The sequence below is a fragment of a genome, unplaced genomic scaffold (genome assembly GCF_019419815.1).
Source record: "Pyrus x bretschneideri cultivar Hongxiangsu unplaced genomic scaffold, Pyrus_bretschneideri_v1 Contig5, whole genome shotgun sequence".
Classification (NCBI taxonomy): Eukaryota; Viridiplantae; Streptophyta; class Magnoliopsida; order Rosales; family Rosaceae; genus Pyrus; species Pyrus x bretschneideri.
The window spans coordinates 5,682,039-5,699,811 of record NW_025999787.1 but is presented as its reverse complement, the minus strand read 5'-3'; the positions used below and the strand labels follow the sequence as shown (position 1 = coordinate 5,699,811).

General features: G+C 36.4%; 3 protein-coding genes across 3 annotated transcripts; all 3 read left to right on the top strand.

The window, feature by feature from the left end:
- Window positions 1-1,623: 1,623 nt before the first annotated feature.
- LOC103948906 (L-ascorbate peroxidase, cytosolic-like) lies at window positions 1,624-4,269 on the top strand. Its single transcript, XM_009359994.3, has 10 exons — window positions 1,624-1,785; window positions 1,969-2,098; window positions 2,183-2,357; window positions 2,493-2,558; window positions 3,112-3,160; window positions 3,277-3,362; window positions 3,500-3,579; window positions 3,668-3,770; window positions 3,863-3,921; window positions 4,027-4,269. Exons 2-10 carry the CDS (start codon window positions 1,980-1,982, stop codon window positions 4,040-4,042), a joined length of 753 nt encoding a protein of 250 aa, XP_009358269.1. The 5' UTR covers window positions 1,624-1,785; window positions 1,969-1,979; the 3' UTR covers window positions 4,043-4,269.
- A 2,033-nt stretch (window positions 4,270-6,302) lies between these two features.
- LOC125468044 (L-ascorbate peroxidase 1, cytosolic-like) lies at window positions 6,303-7,464 on the top strand. Its single transcript, XM_048569314.1, has 7 exons — window positions 6,303-6,314; window positions 6,499-6,586; window positions 6,703-6,788; window positions 6,924-7,003; window positions 7,091-7,193; window positions 7,287-7,345; window positions 7,449-7,464. Exons 1-7 carry the CDS (start codon window positions 6,303-6,305, stop codon window positions 7,462-7,464), a joined length of 444 nt encoding a protein of 147 aa, XP_048425271.1.
- Window positions 7,465-14,608: 7,144 nt separating this feature from the next.
- Window positions 14,609-17,186, top strand: LOC103948905 (mitogen-activated protein kinase 3). Its single transcript, XM_009359990.2, has 6 exons — window positions 14,609-14,893; window positions 14,987-15,116; window positions 15,341-15,478; window positions 15,592-15,924; window positions 16,301-16,484; window positions 16,600-17,186. Exons 1-6 carry the CDS (start codon window positions 14,736-14,738, stop codon window positions 16,767-16,769), a joined length of 1,113 nt encoding a protein of 370 aa, XP_009358265.2. The 5' UTR covers window positions 14,609-14,735; the 3' UTR covers window positions 16,770-17,186.
- Window positions 17,187-17,773: the final 587 nt, after the last annotated feature.

Below are 17,773 nucleotides of genomic sequence, written 5' to 3'. Positions count from 1 at the left end.
TATTTTTTTTGGTTATTTTACACAGTTACATCTGTTTTACATAAAAAGTTTACCAAACACTATCATACTGTTTTTTTTTCCAAAAGTACTTTTACAAACCAAACACTCTGCTGCTTTATTTCACAGCCGCTTATTCTCACAGTACAGCAAAAATAGTTTTTTTTCAAATCACATAAATACCAAACCAGCCCTAAATTGGATATAAAAAGAGGATAGATGAGTTCAAATAAAATTTCCATTTAAATATAACAAATATATAGTTTGAAAAAAAAAAAAAAAAAAAAAACCCAACCCAACCCAACGCTTAGTGCGATACTGATTGTTGTCACGTGGTTGTTTGTCACCCAACCATTCGGACGCAAACGTGGCTTCTTATTATTGGTCCTCGGTTAACAGCGCCAACCAATAGATTTAAAAGCTTGCGACGAATAAAACTCGTAGGGATGTGCGCTTATCTGTTGGCCAATCACATTACAGGCGGTGACTTATTCACTTTGTTGAGGGGGTGACTTAATCAAAATGTAAATGGAATCTTCCGAAGCCATGGGCATTCACACTTGCGGTAACATATACTTTTTCCGCTCTCCGAAATTATGACCCTCAAATGACCAAAATGCCCTTATGTAGAAGCAAACGCTTTGGCACCCCCCTCTCATCACGGCTCTTTTGTTTTCTTTCGAAGAAATTTTCCATGGTTTCATTGATATATTCCTCCATTGCCTCTCCTTTTCCCTGCACTTTTTGACATCCAATTTGTTTGTTGTACCAAAATTTTTTGGTCAGGCAATTATTTTACGATAAAGCAGTTTTAAAAAATAAAATTTGAGAAAAATTATTCTTATCTATATGACAATATTAAATGGAAGAATAATTCAGCGTAATATAAAACGTGTTAAGAATTAAAATTTTTATAACTTTAAGAACGTATTATGTTTATTTAAGATTCTTATTCTGTCAGTCAATATTATCATTTGACCAAAATGGTCTAAATCTTTTTGGTTTCTAAAAGAGGCTCAATATTTGTATGCTTGTCTACATACCATTTAAATTAGATGGATTTCCTTGGTTCCTATATTCCTTCCTTTTAAGTCAAGTAAAGAAAAAACTTCTATGAAACCATGGACCTGGTTTTTATATAATGAGATTTAAACTAAGTCGTATAACGAACCATTATTAAATACCACATGCGTAATCTCTTAAGCAAGATTAGTCTTGGTATCTTTGAAAAAAAGGAAGAAATTTTACCAAAAAATTATGTGAACGAAAAAAATTTACACGTGGTAATTTGATCCGTTTGATAATATTTAGTAAGAGAATTAATGAAAACCACGGGCGGCAGAAAAAGGTAATCCAAAACCATAATTAGCTTCCCGTCTTCGACCAACGAACAAAGGGGCATTCCAGTCATTCCATACCAAAATCCCCATTTTCGTCGGAAATTACCCTTTTCAGGTGGGCCCGCCAATCTTTTGCCCATCCAAGAAAATCTGATATTTCCTCCAATAACTAGGCCTTGACTGGCTGATCTCCGCAAACCAGCCACCAACTCCTCAATCGCCACCGCATGTCAAACCAACCAAACGAATCTCAACCGTTCAAATTGACAAGACAAATCCAGCCGCAAGATCATGAAAAGATCCAACGGCTGAGACAAAAGCACTAGAACCTTCTCCTCCTCACGGCCCGCCTATATCAGCCAGAGTGCTTGTGCTCTCCCCGTGCCACTCCATAGCTGCTGCTGCTAGGTTTTACAGTTCACTCACCAACCAACAAGAAGCTTTGAAGGTGCAGTCTCTCTCGCAGACCGAAATGGCACCGTTTTCCGATTCCGATTTCTGTTGTATTTTGTCCGAATGTCGATCCGCCGGAAAATCGGCTCAGATCGAGCCGGTTGAGTGTCGGATTATCGATTATCGGCCGGTTTGGAATTCCGATCTGATATTTTTCAGGTGGTTTACTGTTTTGCAGGACGTTTGACCATGGGGAAGTGCTACCCTACCGTGAGCGAAGAGTACAAGACGGCCATCGACAAGGCCAGGAGGAAGCTCAGAGGCCTCATCGCCGAGAAGAACTGCGCTCCTATCATGCTTCGTATCGCGTACGTCTCTCTTTTGTTTCTCTCTCTAAGTCCTTCTCTCTGTTTTTGTGGGAGGGAGATTTGATTGGGTGTGGTGGGGTGCAGATGGCATTCAGCTGGAACTTACGACACCAAGACGAAGACCGGGGGGCCCTTCGGAACTATGAGGTGTCCGGCTGAGCAAGCTCACGGGGCCAACAATGGTCTCGACATCGCCGTCAGGCTCTTGGAGCCCATCAAGCAACAGTTCCCCATCCTCTCCTACGCTGACTTCTACCAGGTAATTCAAATTAAAAACAATTTTCAAAATCTTATTTATGGAAATTAATTTGGGTTTTTCAAAAAATTAATATCTGGGTTTATTTTTTAATGCAATTTATTTGATCTTATAATTTTGTTGTAATTTTGTGTGTAGTTGGCTGGTGTTGTTGCTGTTGAGATTACTGGTGGGCCTGATGTCCCTTTCCACCCAGGAAGGACGGTCAGTAAGCTTTGATTTTCTCCGAATGTTTTAGTTAGAGCTTGTAAATTTGATTAATTACATTGAATATTTTGAGTGAATTACCTTGAATATATTAAATCTTGCTTTGCATTTGAATTATTGTTTGTGATATTTCGATCTTTGATGTGTTTTTATCTGGTCACTTGAAATTTTTGTTAATCTTTTTGCTTCTGATGCATTCAACTATTCAAATGTGTTCGAGGTAGAAAGTTGTATTGCATTTGATAGTCATCTCTTTTCAATGGGTTCGTTAAAAGAGATTGGAATTTCAATCATGTTTGCTTGAATCCGCCTCCATGATTCAATCGGTTAGTCCTGGATTGTCCTCGTTTCCAGTAATTGAGCTCATTAAATCATCGGCCTCGGGTTTTCCAGTAGACTTTATGTATTCCTTTTTTATTATTTATGCATGTCTTGGATTTTTTTTCTTCTTCAAATTGATGCGTTTGTTTTGTAACTTTCGTTTGTGATGTTGATTAGTTTTTAACTCAAGCACGGACTAGTTGTATTGATGATCTTGTTGTTGTGCCAGGATGCCCCCAAGCCACCACCAGAGGGCCGTCTTCCCGATGCTACCAAGGGTAAATATATGTTTTGACATGATCTTATGTCATTGTTTTAGTTTATGCTTCCCTTGCATTGTAGGCGAGGATGTTTTGTCCAGACTGAGTTAAAAATTACTGTTGAAATGCTGTAGGTACTGACCATTTGAGGGATGTCTTCTGCAAGACCATGGGCCTCAGTGACAAGGATATTGTTACTCTCTCCGGTGGTCACACCCTGGTACGTTAACTCTTATTCTCTTGATTTCTTCTGTGAAAATTATGCCAAGTTATTGTAGTTGATTGGAAATCATTTGTTATTTGGTTAATGCACAGTACTGATTTCTACTTGCGTAATGGTATTATGGTATATTGCAGGGAAGGTGCCACAAGGAGCGATCTGGATTTGAAGGACCTTGGACTCCCAACCCTCTTATCTTTGACAACTCCTACTTCAAGTAAGTTCCGTTTCCCTGCTATGTTTACTCAATATGTCTAGTTGCGTTGAGCTACACAAATAATGTACAATGCTGTTCGAATATGTAGGGTGCTTCTTGGTGGAGACCAGGAAGGTCTTCTAATGCTTCCAACTGACAAGGCTCTTCTGGATGACCCTGTTTTCCGCCCTCTTGTGGAAAAATATGCTGCGGTGCGTGTCTTCAGTAGGACTTATTCTTCTGTGTGCTTATTCATCACCTACGTGCAATTACTGATTGTTAAATTTAACCTTTTGCTTTTCAGGATGAAGATGCTTTCTTTGCTGACTATGCTGAATCTCACATGAAGCTCTCCGAGCTTGGGTAATTTTTGAATGACAATATTTTTCACGAGTAGTTCGGGTTTCTTCAATGTTTTTGTCAGTGTGGAATTGGTCTTGAATACGATTTGTTGCTCTAATTTTGTAGGTTTGCTGAGGCCTAAGCATAGCCGGAGAACTACAGGGGTTGATGCCGATGCCTGCGCGCCTTGCTTTTGTTTTTTGGATGCCTCTTAGTTGTTGTGAGGTTTTAGGCAGTTGGTGTTTTTCTATTTTCTATCAGGTTTTAGGGAAGTGGGACTTCTCGGTCGATTTGAAGAACGAATGTTTTTAAATTGGATCGAATGCTGTGGTAATCATCCTCGTTGATTAAATAATACTGTAATTTTCACTTCTCCGGTTTTGTTTTCTATTTGGAAATGTGGTGGTTTGGTTGTCGACGAGAGAGACTCACATGCGCCCCTCGGAATGTCAAGGCATCACGAGCGATGTATGTTAGTCCGCTTGAGAGGTTGCATCGGGATTGTGATAACCTCGGCTTTAAAAAGGGATTAGCAATAACGTAATTCAAATTCGTCTTTGAAGATGATTAAATTTAAGACTTTTTACTTATAAGTGAAAAGGAATACTACTAAATTGTAGTATTAAGTGACAACATTGTACCCGGTTTAACTACTATGTCTTTGAAATGAAAGAAAGGCACCGAAAGGGCTTTCATAATTTGGAACCAATTAGTCTACAATTCCTAATACGTGATTGCTCTCGTCGGACCAGTTGGACCATAACTCCCAAACCAATTAGATAGGTGATTGCTCTCGTCGAACAGAAAACTCCTAAAACGTTTTCGTGTAAAACATATAATTGAAAGAAAGAAAAAAGTGCTGGAAGTTGCATTTTCCATGTGCTTTTGCAACTTTTTGGTCTAGTTGATGAGAAAAATTTATATAACACAAGTACATCGTAACGTGGCGTTTCGTGTCAATGACACAAAAAAATGTCGATAAAAACTTAAATGTATTATTGTAGTACCGTTGTACATGTCAGCTCTCTTAGTTGATTCATGTGGCTTGAAGTTCAAGCTTTCTTTTTTTCTGGGGTGGTTTTCAACAATGTCAAGCTAACTGGATAACGACACGGTTAAAAGCAGCACGAGGTTGCCAAGGTTGACCAAAAGACGGTCTAACACTTTCTGATTTGGGTTGGGCTGTAACTTTTAATTTGGGCTGCAAAGTCAAACCTTTTCGGCTTGGAAGATCTCATCATCACATGATCGACAGGACTCGGCAGGTTGATAGGCCTTAACATATGGCCCCGGCAGATCTCGACATTTCCACTTGACAAAATGCCTTACTAACAGACGGCAGAAATCGTATGAACTTGAAAAAAATTTGCACACTGTCAACATTGGTTTTTTTTTTTTTTTTTAGACAGTTTGACATAACATTGTATTATTAGCTTTAAGTGCCATGGTGACATCTTGAAAAGTGCATGTAAATATTTCTCTTTGTAAATGTTGTGTGACTGCTTCTTGTATCGAGTAGCGTAATACGAAACACATACAAAATGGTAAGATTAAATCAACTTATCCGATAGTGTAATGTCGGTGACAATTTGGTCAAGGAATTTATTTTCTACATTACTATGGTAAAATATACAGAATTAGAATGTAAACCTTTTGAATATGAGAGTTTTAACGAAAAGCCTCACGGTACTGTTCACCTTAACAAAAAATCACATTTTTACACTAAAAAGTCAATTCTGGTACTATTCACTTTACCCTTTATTTTGTCTTTATCATTAAAACTCAAAGTTTTCAAGCACTTTTCATTAGTTTTTCTTATAAATATTAATTAGAATGACAATTTTAAGTATAATTTTATTGATAAATTTTTTTCAACATGATACATTCCTCATTGAATTTCACCCATAACTAGTAAAGTGTCCACCATCATACTATATGTTTTGGTTGGACGGTCAGGAAGCTTTCAACCCAGGAAGGACGGTCAGGAAGCTTTGATTTTCTCCGAATGTTTTGGTTGGAGCCCGTAAATCTAATTAATTATTTTCAAATGCCTAGGCATTAATCGGGACGGTAACCAGCCGTCTAACGCCTAGGAGGCGCTAGGGGGGGATTTTTAGAACATATATCAAATCTTGGAGGCGCTAGGCAAGGATTTTTAGAACATATATCAAATCTTGCTTTGCATTTGAATTCATGTTTGTGATATTTCGATGTTTGATGTGTTTTTGTTTGGTCACTTGAAATTTTTGTTATCTTTTTGCTTCTGGTGCATTCATTTATTCAAATGTGTTCGAGGTAGAAAGTTGTATTGCATTTGACAGTCATCTCTTTTCAATGATTTTGTTAAAAGAGATTGGAATTTGTCTTCTTAGTCGGATTAATCATGTTTGCCTGAATGCGCCATGATTCAATCGGTTAGTCCAGGTTATCCTCATTTCCAGTAATTGAGCTCATCAATCATTGGTCTTGGGTTTTCCGATAGACATTATGTATTCTGTTTTGATTATTTGTGAATATTTTGGATTTTATTTTCTTCTTCAAATTGATGCGTTTGTTTTGTAACTTTTGTTTGTGACATTGTTCTGTTTGTAACTTAAGCATGTACTAGTTGTATTGATATTCTTCTTGTTGTGCCAGGATGCCCCCGAGCCACCACCAGAGGGCCGTCTTCCTGATGCTACCAAGGGTAAATATATATTTGACATGATCTTATCTCAATTGTTTTAGTTTATGCTTCTCTTGTATTCTAGGCGAGGATGTTTTGCCCAGACTGAGTTAAAAATTACTGTTGAAATGCTGTAGGTAATGACCATTTGAGGGATGTCTTCTGCAAAACCATGGGCCTCAGCGACAAGGATATTGTTGCTCTCTCCGGTGGTCACACCCTGGTACGTTAACTTTTATTCTCTTGATTTCTTTTCTGAAAACTGTGCCAGGTTATGTAGTCGATCGGAAATCCGTTGTTATTTGGTCAATGACAATACCGATTTCTGTTTGTGCGATGGCAATATGGTATGTTGCAGAGAAGGTGCCACAAGGAGCGATCTGGATTTGAAGGACCTTGGACTCCCAACCCCCTTATCTTTGACGACTCCTACTTCAAGTAAGTTCTGTTTCCCTGCTGTGTTTTCTCAGTATGTCTAGCTGCATTGAGTACAAAAATCATGTATAATGCTGTTCGAATATATAGGGTGCTTCTCGGTGGAGACCAGGAGGGTCTTCTGATGCTTCCAAGTGACAAGGCTCCTCTGGATGACCCTGTCTTCCGCCCTCTTGTGGAAAAATATGCTGCGGTGCGTGTCTTCAGTAGAACTTATTCTTCTGTGTTCTTATTCATCACCTACGTGCAATTACTGATTGTCAAATTTATCCTTTTTGTTTCTCAGGACGAAGATGCTTTCTTTGCCGACTATGCTGAAGCTCACATGAAGCTTTCCGAGCTTGGGTAATTTTAATTTACAATATTTTTCACGAGTAGTTTTGGTTTCTTAATGTTCTAATCAGTGTGGAATTGGTTTTGAATACGATTTGTTGCTCTAATTTTGTAGGTTTGCTGAGGCCTAAGCAGAGCCGGAGAACTACAAGGGATGATGCCAATGCCTGTGCGCCTTGCTTTTGTATTTTTGGATGCCTCTTAGTTGTTGTGAGGTTTTAGGCAGTTGGTGTTTTTCTTTTTCTATTTTTTTTTCTATCAGGTTTTGGCGAGAATCAAATATAAAACCTCTTACTTATAAGTGAAGAGAAGTATCATTAGATTGTAGTATTAAGTGAAACATTGTACCCGGTATTACAACTATGTTTCAATCGACTTTGAAATGAAAGAAAGGTGCCGTAAGGGCTTTCATAATTTGGAACCAATTAGACCATAACAAGTAAATAGATAGGCTCGTTGAACAGAAAACTCCTAAAACGTTCTCGTGTAAAACATATAATGGTAGTGTTATCTTCTCTACTTCATTGAAAGAAAGAAAAAAGTGTTGGAAGTTGCATTGTCCATGTACTTTGCCAACTTCTTGGTTTAGTAGATGAGAAAAATTTATGTAGCACAAGTACATTGCAACGGGATGTTTCTTGTCAATGAAACAAAAAAAATGTCGATAAAAACTTACACAAATGACATGTGTTTATTTTGTTGGCACAAGCTGTTATTGTACTATTTTATTTATGTCATGTAAGTTTTTCTCATAAGTCGTTATTGTATTATTGTAGTACCGTTGTACATGTAAGCTCTCTTAGTTGATTCGCGTGGCTTGAACTCAAAGTACTTTATTTATTTATTTTTTTGGGAGGGGGAGGGAGAGCTAGGGGGTGGTTTTCAATGAATTCGGATCTTCACAATAAGGATTTCGGAGATTCGTGAATCATATTTGTTCATCTTACATCGTACGGTCAGAAATTATTTTAAATATTTTTATTTAAAATTAAATACAAATAGCAACTAATAAAAACTCATCGCATGATGTCTGTTCAGAAATTCCAGATCCTCATCAAAAGCTGCGAAGAGGATCCTGTTGGGTTTTCAACAATGTCAAGCTGACTGGATAACGATACAGTTAAAAGCAGCTCGAGGCTACCAAGGTTGACCAATTGACGGTCTCGTACAATCACTACTACTTCTTCTTGTTGGAGCGAACACTTTCTGGTTTGGGTTGGGTTGTACGTTTTCACACTTCTAATTTGGGCTGCAAAGTCAAAACCTTTTCGGCTGGGAAGATCTCCGAATCACATGATCGACAGGACTTGGCAGGTTGATAGGCCAGGCACATGGCCCCGGCAGATCTCGACATTTTCACTATGTGCTTGATAAAATGCTTTACTGACATACATAGCAGAAACAGTATGAATTCAAAAAAATTTTGCACACCGCCAACAATTTTTTTTTTTTAAAAGAAAAGTTTTGAACTTTTATACTAAAAACCCATGCTGTATGATTCATGAATCTATCGTTGGAAGAGAAAGTCAGACATAACATTGTATTATTAACTTTAAGCGTCATGGTGACATCTTGAAAAGTGCATGTAAATATTTCCCCTTGTAAATGTTGTGTGACTGCTTCTTGTATCGAGTAGCGTAATACAAAACACACACAGAATGGTAAGATTAAAACAAACTTATCCAATAGTGTAATGCGGTGACAATTTGGTCAAGGAATTTATTTTCCACATTACTATGGTAAACGATAGAGAATTAGAATGTAAACCTTATGAATATTAATTAGAATGACAATTTGAAGTATAATTTTATTGATAAATTTTTTTTTCAATATGATATATTCCTCATTGAATTTCATCCATAACTAGTAAAAAGTGTCCACTATCATACTATAAAGTTTCGAAGACATGATACTTCACCAAACCGTTGTGTCTTCATGCACAAAGTATTCATACATATATGATTGGAGGTCACCAATCATAGAAAAGGAATCTCTTAGGATAATAAACAATGACTAATCTATTAATTTAATTAAGGAACTTTAACGAAAAATCATATTTTTACACTGAAAAGTTAATCCTGGTACTATTCACTTTACCCTTTATTTTGTCATTTTTGTTAAAACTCAAAGTTTTCAAGCAATTTTCATTAGTTTTCCTTTTAATTAAAGGGAAAGACCACTATTGAAAGCATAGTCTCATTTTGATGCAAACAATATATTACAATAAGGGTGGGAGAATAAATTGGTTTTGAACTCGTCATCGCGAGATTTGAACTCACGACTTTACTTACAAGTGAAGAGAAATATTACTAAACCGTGGTATTAAGTGATAAAGTTATAGTCTCATTGGTATACCCAAATAGGTAAAGTTAGTGAATAAGGGAATATTGAATATATAAGAGAGGAATGAATACAGATTCATTCTTGGATATATCAAGGAATTGCATATATTTTTTAGTAATGCTATTTTTATACGATGTACAACCTTTCTAATAAAGGTAAGGTCAACAAACACATGTCAATTTCATCTTTATTCGAGAAATGATACAAATACGATAAGAATAGTATTGTCGTATATTTTTATATCTTAACACCACTTTCATAATATTAGTAATTATCCTAAAAATTTAACAGTTCAAAATTCCAGAGTATCCGAACACCATAAAAAGTTGTGTGTGTATGGAGGCGAGTCGCAATCGTTGATCGATACAAACTTCATGTATGCTTGCTTGGATCCATCTCAAAAAATAGCTCATCGACTTGCAAGCATAAATGTCTAGGTCAAGACTGGTCAACTTTCCGCATTTTCTGCGTTGTATTTCGATCTTGAATGAAGAGAGATTTCTGAGGCCACGTGCCACTTTTAAGCATCGATCTCAACCTAAGTAGGAGTCAAATAAAGCCCTAAATTATCCAGGAGGATCCTCACAAAAAGAATTCAGCGAGAATCCTGAGAATCATTCAATCACATCCGTTCATCGTACATCGTGCAGACAGAAATCATTGTAAATTGTTTTATTTAATATTGAATATAAACAATACTTGACAAAAACTGACCATATGATATACGATGAACGAATGTGATTGGAGGATCCTCGAAATCCCTACAAAGAAGATCTGGCGAGGATCCTCTCTCCTAAATTATAAGAGCAAAACAGTTTCGAGTTTTCTTCATATGTGGTGTAAAACTTTGTTTTCACTCCAGGTAATGATTACATGAGCAGATCGACAATACCATGTGATATGCTGATGTAATGTTACGAATTCACTAAATTATTACATACGAAATTGTAATTTAGAGTTTAGGATTCTATATTAGTAATCGTAAATGTACTGTAATTTTAGTTAATTTTAATTCCATGTTAATATGCCACGTGATGAAAAATTCTTGTTATGTGGTGCAACCGACATGTTATACAACCCTACGGTGTATGCCTCTTTTTACAATGAGCACATACCACAACAAAAGTGTCTACTAATACGAGGTTAATCACCAATAGGTATTAAAATTCTCACAAACATATATCGTCATTTCTCTAAGACCAAACCCAATCCTAGGTTAAAGGTCAAATTTTCTCATTTATTCCCCCTCCCAACACCAACCCAACCCAAGCTAAAAGTTTGGGCTAAAAGCCAAATACCAAATAAAAACCAAATACCCCCCAAGAATGAGCCCAGGATTCGGTGTGGGCCCCACCAGTGTGACTGAAAAGTGGGTTGTGAAACCCACTTGCCGATCCCTCACTTGCCAATGCGCAGAACGCGCCAGAGACAATCACAGTGGGACCCCACCCACGTGGGCTTGTCCCTCGAATGTTGGATAGCCTAACGGCTATATTTGTGATCCAACGGCCGGATTAAATGAGCCGTTGGTTAATCTAACGGCCTAGATTCAAACAATTTTTTTTAGTTTTATATTTATATATTTATTGAATTCAACGGTTGAGATTGAATATAATCAAATCCAACGATAAAAAAAAGGTGTAGCGGCTCAAATTTAAATCCAACGGTTAAAATAATTAAAAAGTTTATTTAACTCAAGAATAATTTACAATTTAGTAATTTTTCAATATTTATTGGAATCTAAATATTTTTAGGTTAAAATGTTCATAAAATTAATTTATGATAGTGTACATAATTTTTTTTTTAAAAATGTTAATTTAAAACAAAAAATTAGTCCTAAATTTATTCTTTAATAATCTCGGGCTAAAATTTTTTTACCAGAAGGGTTGAACATAAAATCTTTTTCTAAGTTAAAAGCTAAATTTTCGGAGCTAAAATTTTTGATTTTTAGCCTAAGGGTTGGAGATGATCTAACAGAGTAAACCCTCAAACCTCTCCAAATCGAAAGGAGAATACCATCATTAGACCAAGTTTAGCTAGCTAGCTAGCTTGAGTCTTCAAGATAGACTATAATTGATTGAGACTTTTTAAATCACATAGAAGGGAATATAATAATGACCTCTTTGCTCAAATGGTCAAGCTTTTTAAAACGGATTTAGAAAGAGAGATTGAAAATATTTGACTTTTGTGCTTGGAAAAGTGCCAATGCTTGCCAAAGTGAATTGCTCACCACGAATTTTAGCATGTAGCTTCATGATCTGCATATCTTCCCAAAAAAAACAAAAAAATAAGAAAAAAAATGAGGCTACATGCATTGTATGAATCTGGTAATTGATTTTTTTAAATAAAATAAAGGGAAAAGAAAAAATAAATTCATTCCTCCTTTTCCATTCCTTTTTGTACCAGATAATATATATAAAAAAAACCAAATTACTTTGACCAAATCTGTTTGCTTACACACTTCTTCTAACCTAATTTTCTATGTGATTAGTCGTGACATGGGAATATGGATAAGAAGTTTCCTCATGAAATCCACTTCCTTGAATGAAGAATTCTGCAAACCCTAGTCCAAAAAGTTTTCCAAGCCGAAATCCTAAAATCTTCCAAGAAAGTCGCTTTTTATAAATGATAAACTTTTAAGCTTGGAATAGTTCACCACCAATACTACCGTTGTATCAAAATTCATTAGAAAGAGATTTATCACAAAACGTCTCATGATATTAAAAATGAAAAGTTACATACATACAATGAGTGATATTTTAATTATATCTTCAATGCGACATTCTATTCTTTAATAATAAATCTCACTTGTGGTATGTGCCTATGTGGAATGGGAGAAATTTTTTATTGTGATAGGAACACGGCTGTTATATTATGTGTTTTTATACAAGTGTTAGGAAATTTTACTTTTTAAGTTATTAACTTTTTAACACATATATCTCATCATGTATAATAATACATAATATACCATTTCGTGTATCGATCACACTAAAAAATCTCTTGTGGAATAATTGGCTGAAAAACGTGTTCTTAAAAGTTGACTTTTTTGTACGAGATTGTTTTACTCACGCACACACGCAAATTCTTTCGCTGTCATCTTTCGAATCTTGTCCTTGTGTGATTACACATGGCTTAGCTCATTGCGGTAAAACTCTTATCCTGTTCTCGTCAATGCCAATGGACACGTAAGCAAGTGATTTGTTCATCTTTCTTTCCTCTTCTTAAAAGTTGACTGTTTTTACGAGATATTACTTTATAAATTAATCAAAATAAAGACAGAAGAAATGCACGAGCGTCTTCAATCTCTCTCCCAACAAACAAAAATTCTTCAAAAACTAATAGTTCTCTTTAAAATAGTTCTAAAACATCAAGCTACACATGAAACGCTGCTCCAGTGAGTCTCAATAAAAATACTTGTTTAAGAAAAATTACTTGAAATAAGATAGAAATAACGCCATCAACAAAACTCTTCAAATTTTGAATCTAAATTTATAGACGGTTGATGCAAAAATTTCCACAAATTAATATATTTCGAGTACCATTGTAGTCTTGTAGATGCCTCAAATTTCCACAAATATATTTTGATAATCCAACGTTTTTAATCTTAGTGTTGTTTTTTTTTTTTTTGGTAAAGCCTATCTTAGTTTGAATGATCATGATCTAAAAGATGATGAATAGTCAGAATTATGAGGTACGTACGTTTGTAGTTGACCCAAAAAAGTGGTTAATGCTTGAATGTTGAATACTAAAAGTTTAAAACCGTGTAAAGGGAATTATTTATACTAATTTTTCTTTACTAGGCTTATAAATTCTAACTAATTATTATGTTATTTCTAAACTTTAAGTAATGAACCCTAGACCACGCATCTCAATTTTTAAGTTTACGAAAAATTGTGGTTATCTAACATAATGGAAAGAGTATGTAAATCTTAACTATTACATACTGTTCTAAAAATTTTCGCCTAGACGCTGGATGACTAGCTACCATCTTTATGAGTCCCCAGGCGTTTGAAAATTTAGACAATGCGCCTAGGTGGACGCTAGCCCACCTCAGCGCGCACCTAAACTTGTCTAGGCATCCGCTTAAGTCGCGACTTTCACTTAGGTAGAAAATTGATAACTTTTATTGTGCATTTTATTCTGTCAATAAAATGTAGGAAACTTGTTGAATACTTGGATGAACACTCATTATATGGTTGTTCACCATGTTTCAATGTGTTCTAATACTTTATAATATGTATATCTTTTTATTTTGCAATTTATGTATCTAATACAATTATGTGGTTTTTAAAGTATAATGGGCATCCAACATATAATAAATTTACTTAAATCCGTCTAGGTACCGCCTAACTACCTAGGTGCTGTTTAGCCGTCTAGGCATTAGGTTCCAGCCCGCTAACCGACTACCGCCTATCGTCTTTTAAAACCTTGCTATTAGAAAGACAGAATCACACATTGGGGTCGTAAGGCTTTACTAAAAGGAACTAAACTATAAAATCCCCACAAAAAATTGAGCGTATAGATCCTATTTCTTGCTTTCTCTTCACTTGACGTTAGCTATAAAATAAATAATAACATCTCTTGTATTAAAAAAGAAATTCAAACAACTGTTTCTCTTTACTTGAAAAAAAAAAACAAAACCAATGCGAATAATAACACATATTTTCGTCTACAACCAAATCCTCAAACGCAGACTGTCCCTTAAAATACTCCAATAAAATAAAATTCCAAACAGCAGTCACAAAAGAAAATAATAAAATAAACCAAAATGATGGCCGTTGAAAACTTTGAACGATTCTCATCCGTCCATCAGAGGCGGCCGAAATCCTAGCCCTCCGATCCTTTCCCCGAAACGCGTCCCCACAATTCTCTCTGGCGCGCTTTCACGTCGCCTTCTTCTTCTTCCTCCAATCTGCTTTAAATAGCGCTCCTCTCTCTTCTTCGTCAACTCCACCACCACCACCACCGACTCAACATATCAGCAGAAAATTTCTAGAGAGATAAACTGAAGACTCCTAGAGAGAGAAAGTCGCGTCTGGGACTCCCAGAGTATTTCGAAATGGCAGACCTCGTTCCCGCTAACGGCGATTTCCCGGCGGTCCCGTCCCACGGCGGCCAGTACATCCAGTACAACATCTTCGGCAACCTCTTCGAGATCACGAACAAGTACCGCCCTCCGATCATGCCGATCGGCCGCGGCGCATACGGCATCGTCTGGTACGTCGTTTTTGCATGGCATCGATTTCTTCTTCTTGTTTTATTTTATTTTTTTGCGATTTAGGATTTTTGATCATCGGAGTTTCTTTCCAGCTCGGTTTTGAATTCGGAGACGAAGGAGATGGTGGCGATCAAGAAAATCGCCAACGCTTTCGACAATCACATGGACGCCAAGCGCACGCTCCGCGAGATTAAGCTGCTTCGCCATTTGGATCACGAAAATGTGAGATTAAATTACTTTGTAATTAATGCTAATTTCTTGTATTAATGAGAAAGTTGCCTTCTTTAGATTTTATTATTTCTAGTTTTACATTTGTTGGTTAGAGATTCTAAAAAGGGAAAATTACTGTATTTAGTTCATTAGCTGAAGTAGAAGGTTTTGGAAATATTTGGAGAATTTTGTAAGAATTACTTGCTAAAAGTAGAAACTTTACGATTGTCAAACAGGTCATAGCTATCAAGGATGTGATTCCTCCACCTCTAAGGAGAGAATTTTCAGATGTGTACATTGCGACGGAACTCATGGATACCGATATGCATCAAATTATTCGCTCGAATCAGGGTCTGTCGGAGGAGCATTGTCAGGTACTTGCTAGTGTTTACATTTTGATTTCATCAACCAAGTTCCATTGGTAGTGAGTGAAATAAATGGTTGTATTATTTGAGGACTGATTGGTGTATGCCGGAATGCTTTGCAGTACTTCTTGTATCAGATTCTGCGAGGGCTGAAATATATACACTCGGCGAATGTTATTCACAGAGACTTGAAGCCTAGCAACCTCGTGCTGAATGCCAATTGCGATCTTAAGATATGTGATTTTGGCCTTGCTCGTCCGACTGCAGAAAACGAGTTATTGACAGAGTATGTTGTCACCAGATGGTACAGGGCACCTGAGCTTCTGTTGAGCTCTTCAGACTATACCGCTGCAATTGATGTGTGGTCTGTGGGTTGCATCTTTATGGAGCTTATGAATAGAAAGCCTTTGTTTCCAGGCAAAGATCATGTGCATCAGATGCGCCTATTGACAGAGGTAAGGTGAATTACAGACAAGTAGAAATAAAATTTGAATTCGAAATGACCCAACTTTGAGTCTTTGACTGCATTATTGAACAATCACAGTTTAGAAGAAATGAAATCACTTAAAGTACTCATTCGGAATTTGTCATAATGAAGTGTTGTGCTCAATTTAGAGTGGCCGCCGCACGTGCATTAAGTACATAGCAATAAAACCCATGATGTTACAGTATTGAATGCTTCATTGAAATCATCTACGTATCTATAGTAGTTAGTTGAGTTCTACTTTCCGCTTTCATCCATGTTCGTACATGACTAAATTATTTAGCTATTTTTGGAAAGCAATATCTGCTGGATGAATACTAATACATACTTTTTATTTTCTATTATAGCTTCTCGGAACACCAACTGAGTCTGATCTTGGGTTCGTTCGGAATGAGGATGCTAGAAGATATATAAGGCAGTTCGCCCCGCTTCCCCGTCAGCCATTGGAGAAGCTTTTCCCACATGTTCATCCGATGGCCATTGATCTCATTGACAGAATGTTGACGTTTGATCCTACTAAAAGGATAACTGGTAATTTCTGTTCCTATGTCAATGTTTTGGTGCTTCCGACAAAAATATGTATAGAATGTTTACTGCATTGAGGTCCTGAATGTGGGTTTTAATTGTGCAACCTGTGCTTCTGCAGTTGAACAAGCATTAGCTCATCCTTACCTGGAAAGACTACATGACGTAGCTGATGAACCAATCTGCACCAAGCCGTTCTCCTTTGATTTCGAGCAACAACCCTTGGGAGAAGAGCAAATGAAAGATATGATTTACAGAGAGGCTATAGCACTCAATCCAGAGTATGCTTGATATGAAAAGCAGCATTAGCAGTTGGTTTATACATCTATAAAGTAGAAAGAGTTGCACTTCCAGTGGTCTTTGATCAAAAAGGTTATTATGACCAAAATGTTGCAATCATCAGTAGGCTGCTGATCAAGTAACCGCGATCGTCCTATTTCATCAATATCGTTACTAAGGTGGGTTTGTTGATTATTCAACAATGATCACACGTCGATTTTAATAGACCTCTATGTTATTTTTGAGGTCAGTTCCTCTTTGTTCTTTTCTTTTTGGCGGTTGAACTTGTATTCTATTTATCTTGTTTGTATCTTTATTTTTTTGTTTTGTTTATTGTTTTGCTGTACCAAAGATGTACCATGTATATCACGATTGTATTGACGGACCTAACTACGATTCAATAAATACCTTTATTCCTTGTGAGGCAAATTTGGGAGTTTTGTTCGCAAATTATCGATCTTTTCTTTGATGGATTAATTTTATGATTGTGACATTCTACTGCTGTTCAGTTCTTTTCTAGTTTGTTGTTCACCAAAAGAATAATTCTGTATCATTGATCAATAGAAAGATTTTATATCAAAATCTATGTTGTAACTTGTGGATTAATAATACCACCACGTGAAATTGTGACCGTCACGCCCACAATTTTGCCTCCCTCAAAATGTAGTACACATGGTCACATTTTTAAATTTTCCTGTTGAACAAACTTAACACATGTATTCTTTGCAGTGATTGGTCCTATTTGCTTTGACTGCAACTCTTGACACTCAGATACAAACAACATTTGTATGCACTTATAATGGCTTGAGCCTTAGCGAATCTCTTGTTATTGATAAACCAAATAATAAAAGAAATACTCTGGCTATTGTGATATGGATAACCATGCCGTAATACTGTAAGCATTAGCACAGAGTTAGTTATGTTGAATTGTGTTTACAGAGCCACTTGTTTCTAACTTCTTTTTTCTTCTTCACCTAATATTTTCATCTTCATTTGCGATCATTTGTCTTTTGCAT

What these genes read in the sequence shown, in the direction of transcription:
- LOC103948906 (XM_009359994.3), top strand. Translation starts at nt 1,980, where the DNA reads ATGGGGAAGTGCTACCCTACCGTGAGCGAAGAGTACAAGACGGCCATC. An exon ending in CCTATCATGCTTCGTATCGC is followed by an intron (nt 2,099 to 2,182) that starts GTACGTCTCTCT and finishes GGTGGGGTGCAG; the next exon opens with ATGGCATTCAGCTGGAACTT. An exon ending in CCTACGCTGACTTCTACCAG is followed by an intron (nt 2,358 to 2,492) that starts GTAATTCAAATT and finishes TTTTGTGTGTAG; the next exon opens with TTGGCTGGTGTTGTTGCTGT.
- LOC103948905 (XM_009359990.2), top strand. Translation starts at nt 14,736, where the DNA reads ATGGCAGACCTCGTTCCCGCTAACGGCGATTTCCCGGCGGTCCCGTCC. An exon ending in GGCGCATACGGCATCGTCTG is followed by an intron (nt 14,894 to 14,986) that starts GTACGTCGTTTT and finishes GTTTCTTTCCAG; the next exon opens with CTCGGTTTTGAATTCGGAGA. An exon ending in AGATGCGCCTATTGACAGAG is followed by an intron (nt 15,925 to 16,300) that starts GTAAGGTGAATT and finishes TTTCTATTATAG; the next exon opens with CTTCTCGGAACACCAACTGA.
- LOC125468044 (XM_048569314.1), top strand. An exon ending in TCTTCCTGATGCTACCAAGG is followed by an intron (nt 6,587 to 6,702) that starts GTAAATATATAT and finishes GAAATGCTGTAG; the next exon opens with GTAATGACCATTTGAGGGAT. An exon ending in TTGTGGAAAAATATGCTGCG is followed by an intron (nt 7,194 to 7,286) that starts GTGCGTGTCTTC and finishes TTTGTTTCTCAG; the next exon opens with GACGAAGATGCTTTCTTTGC.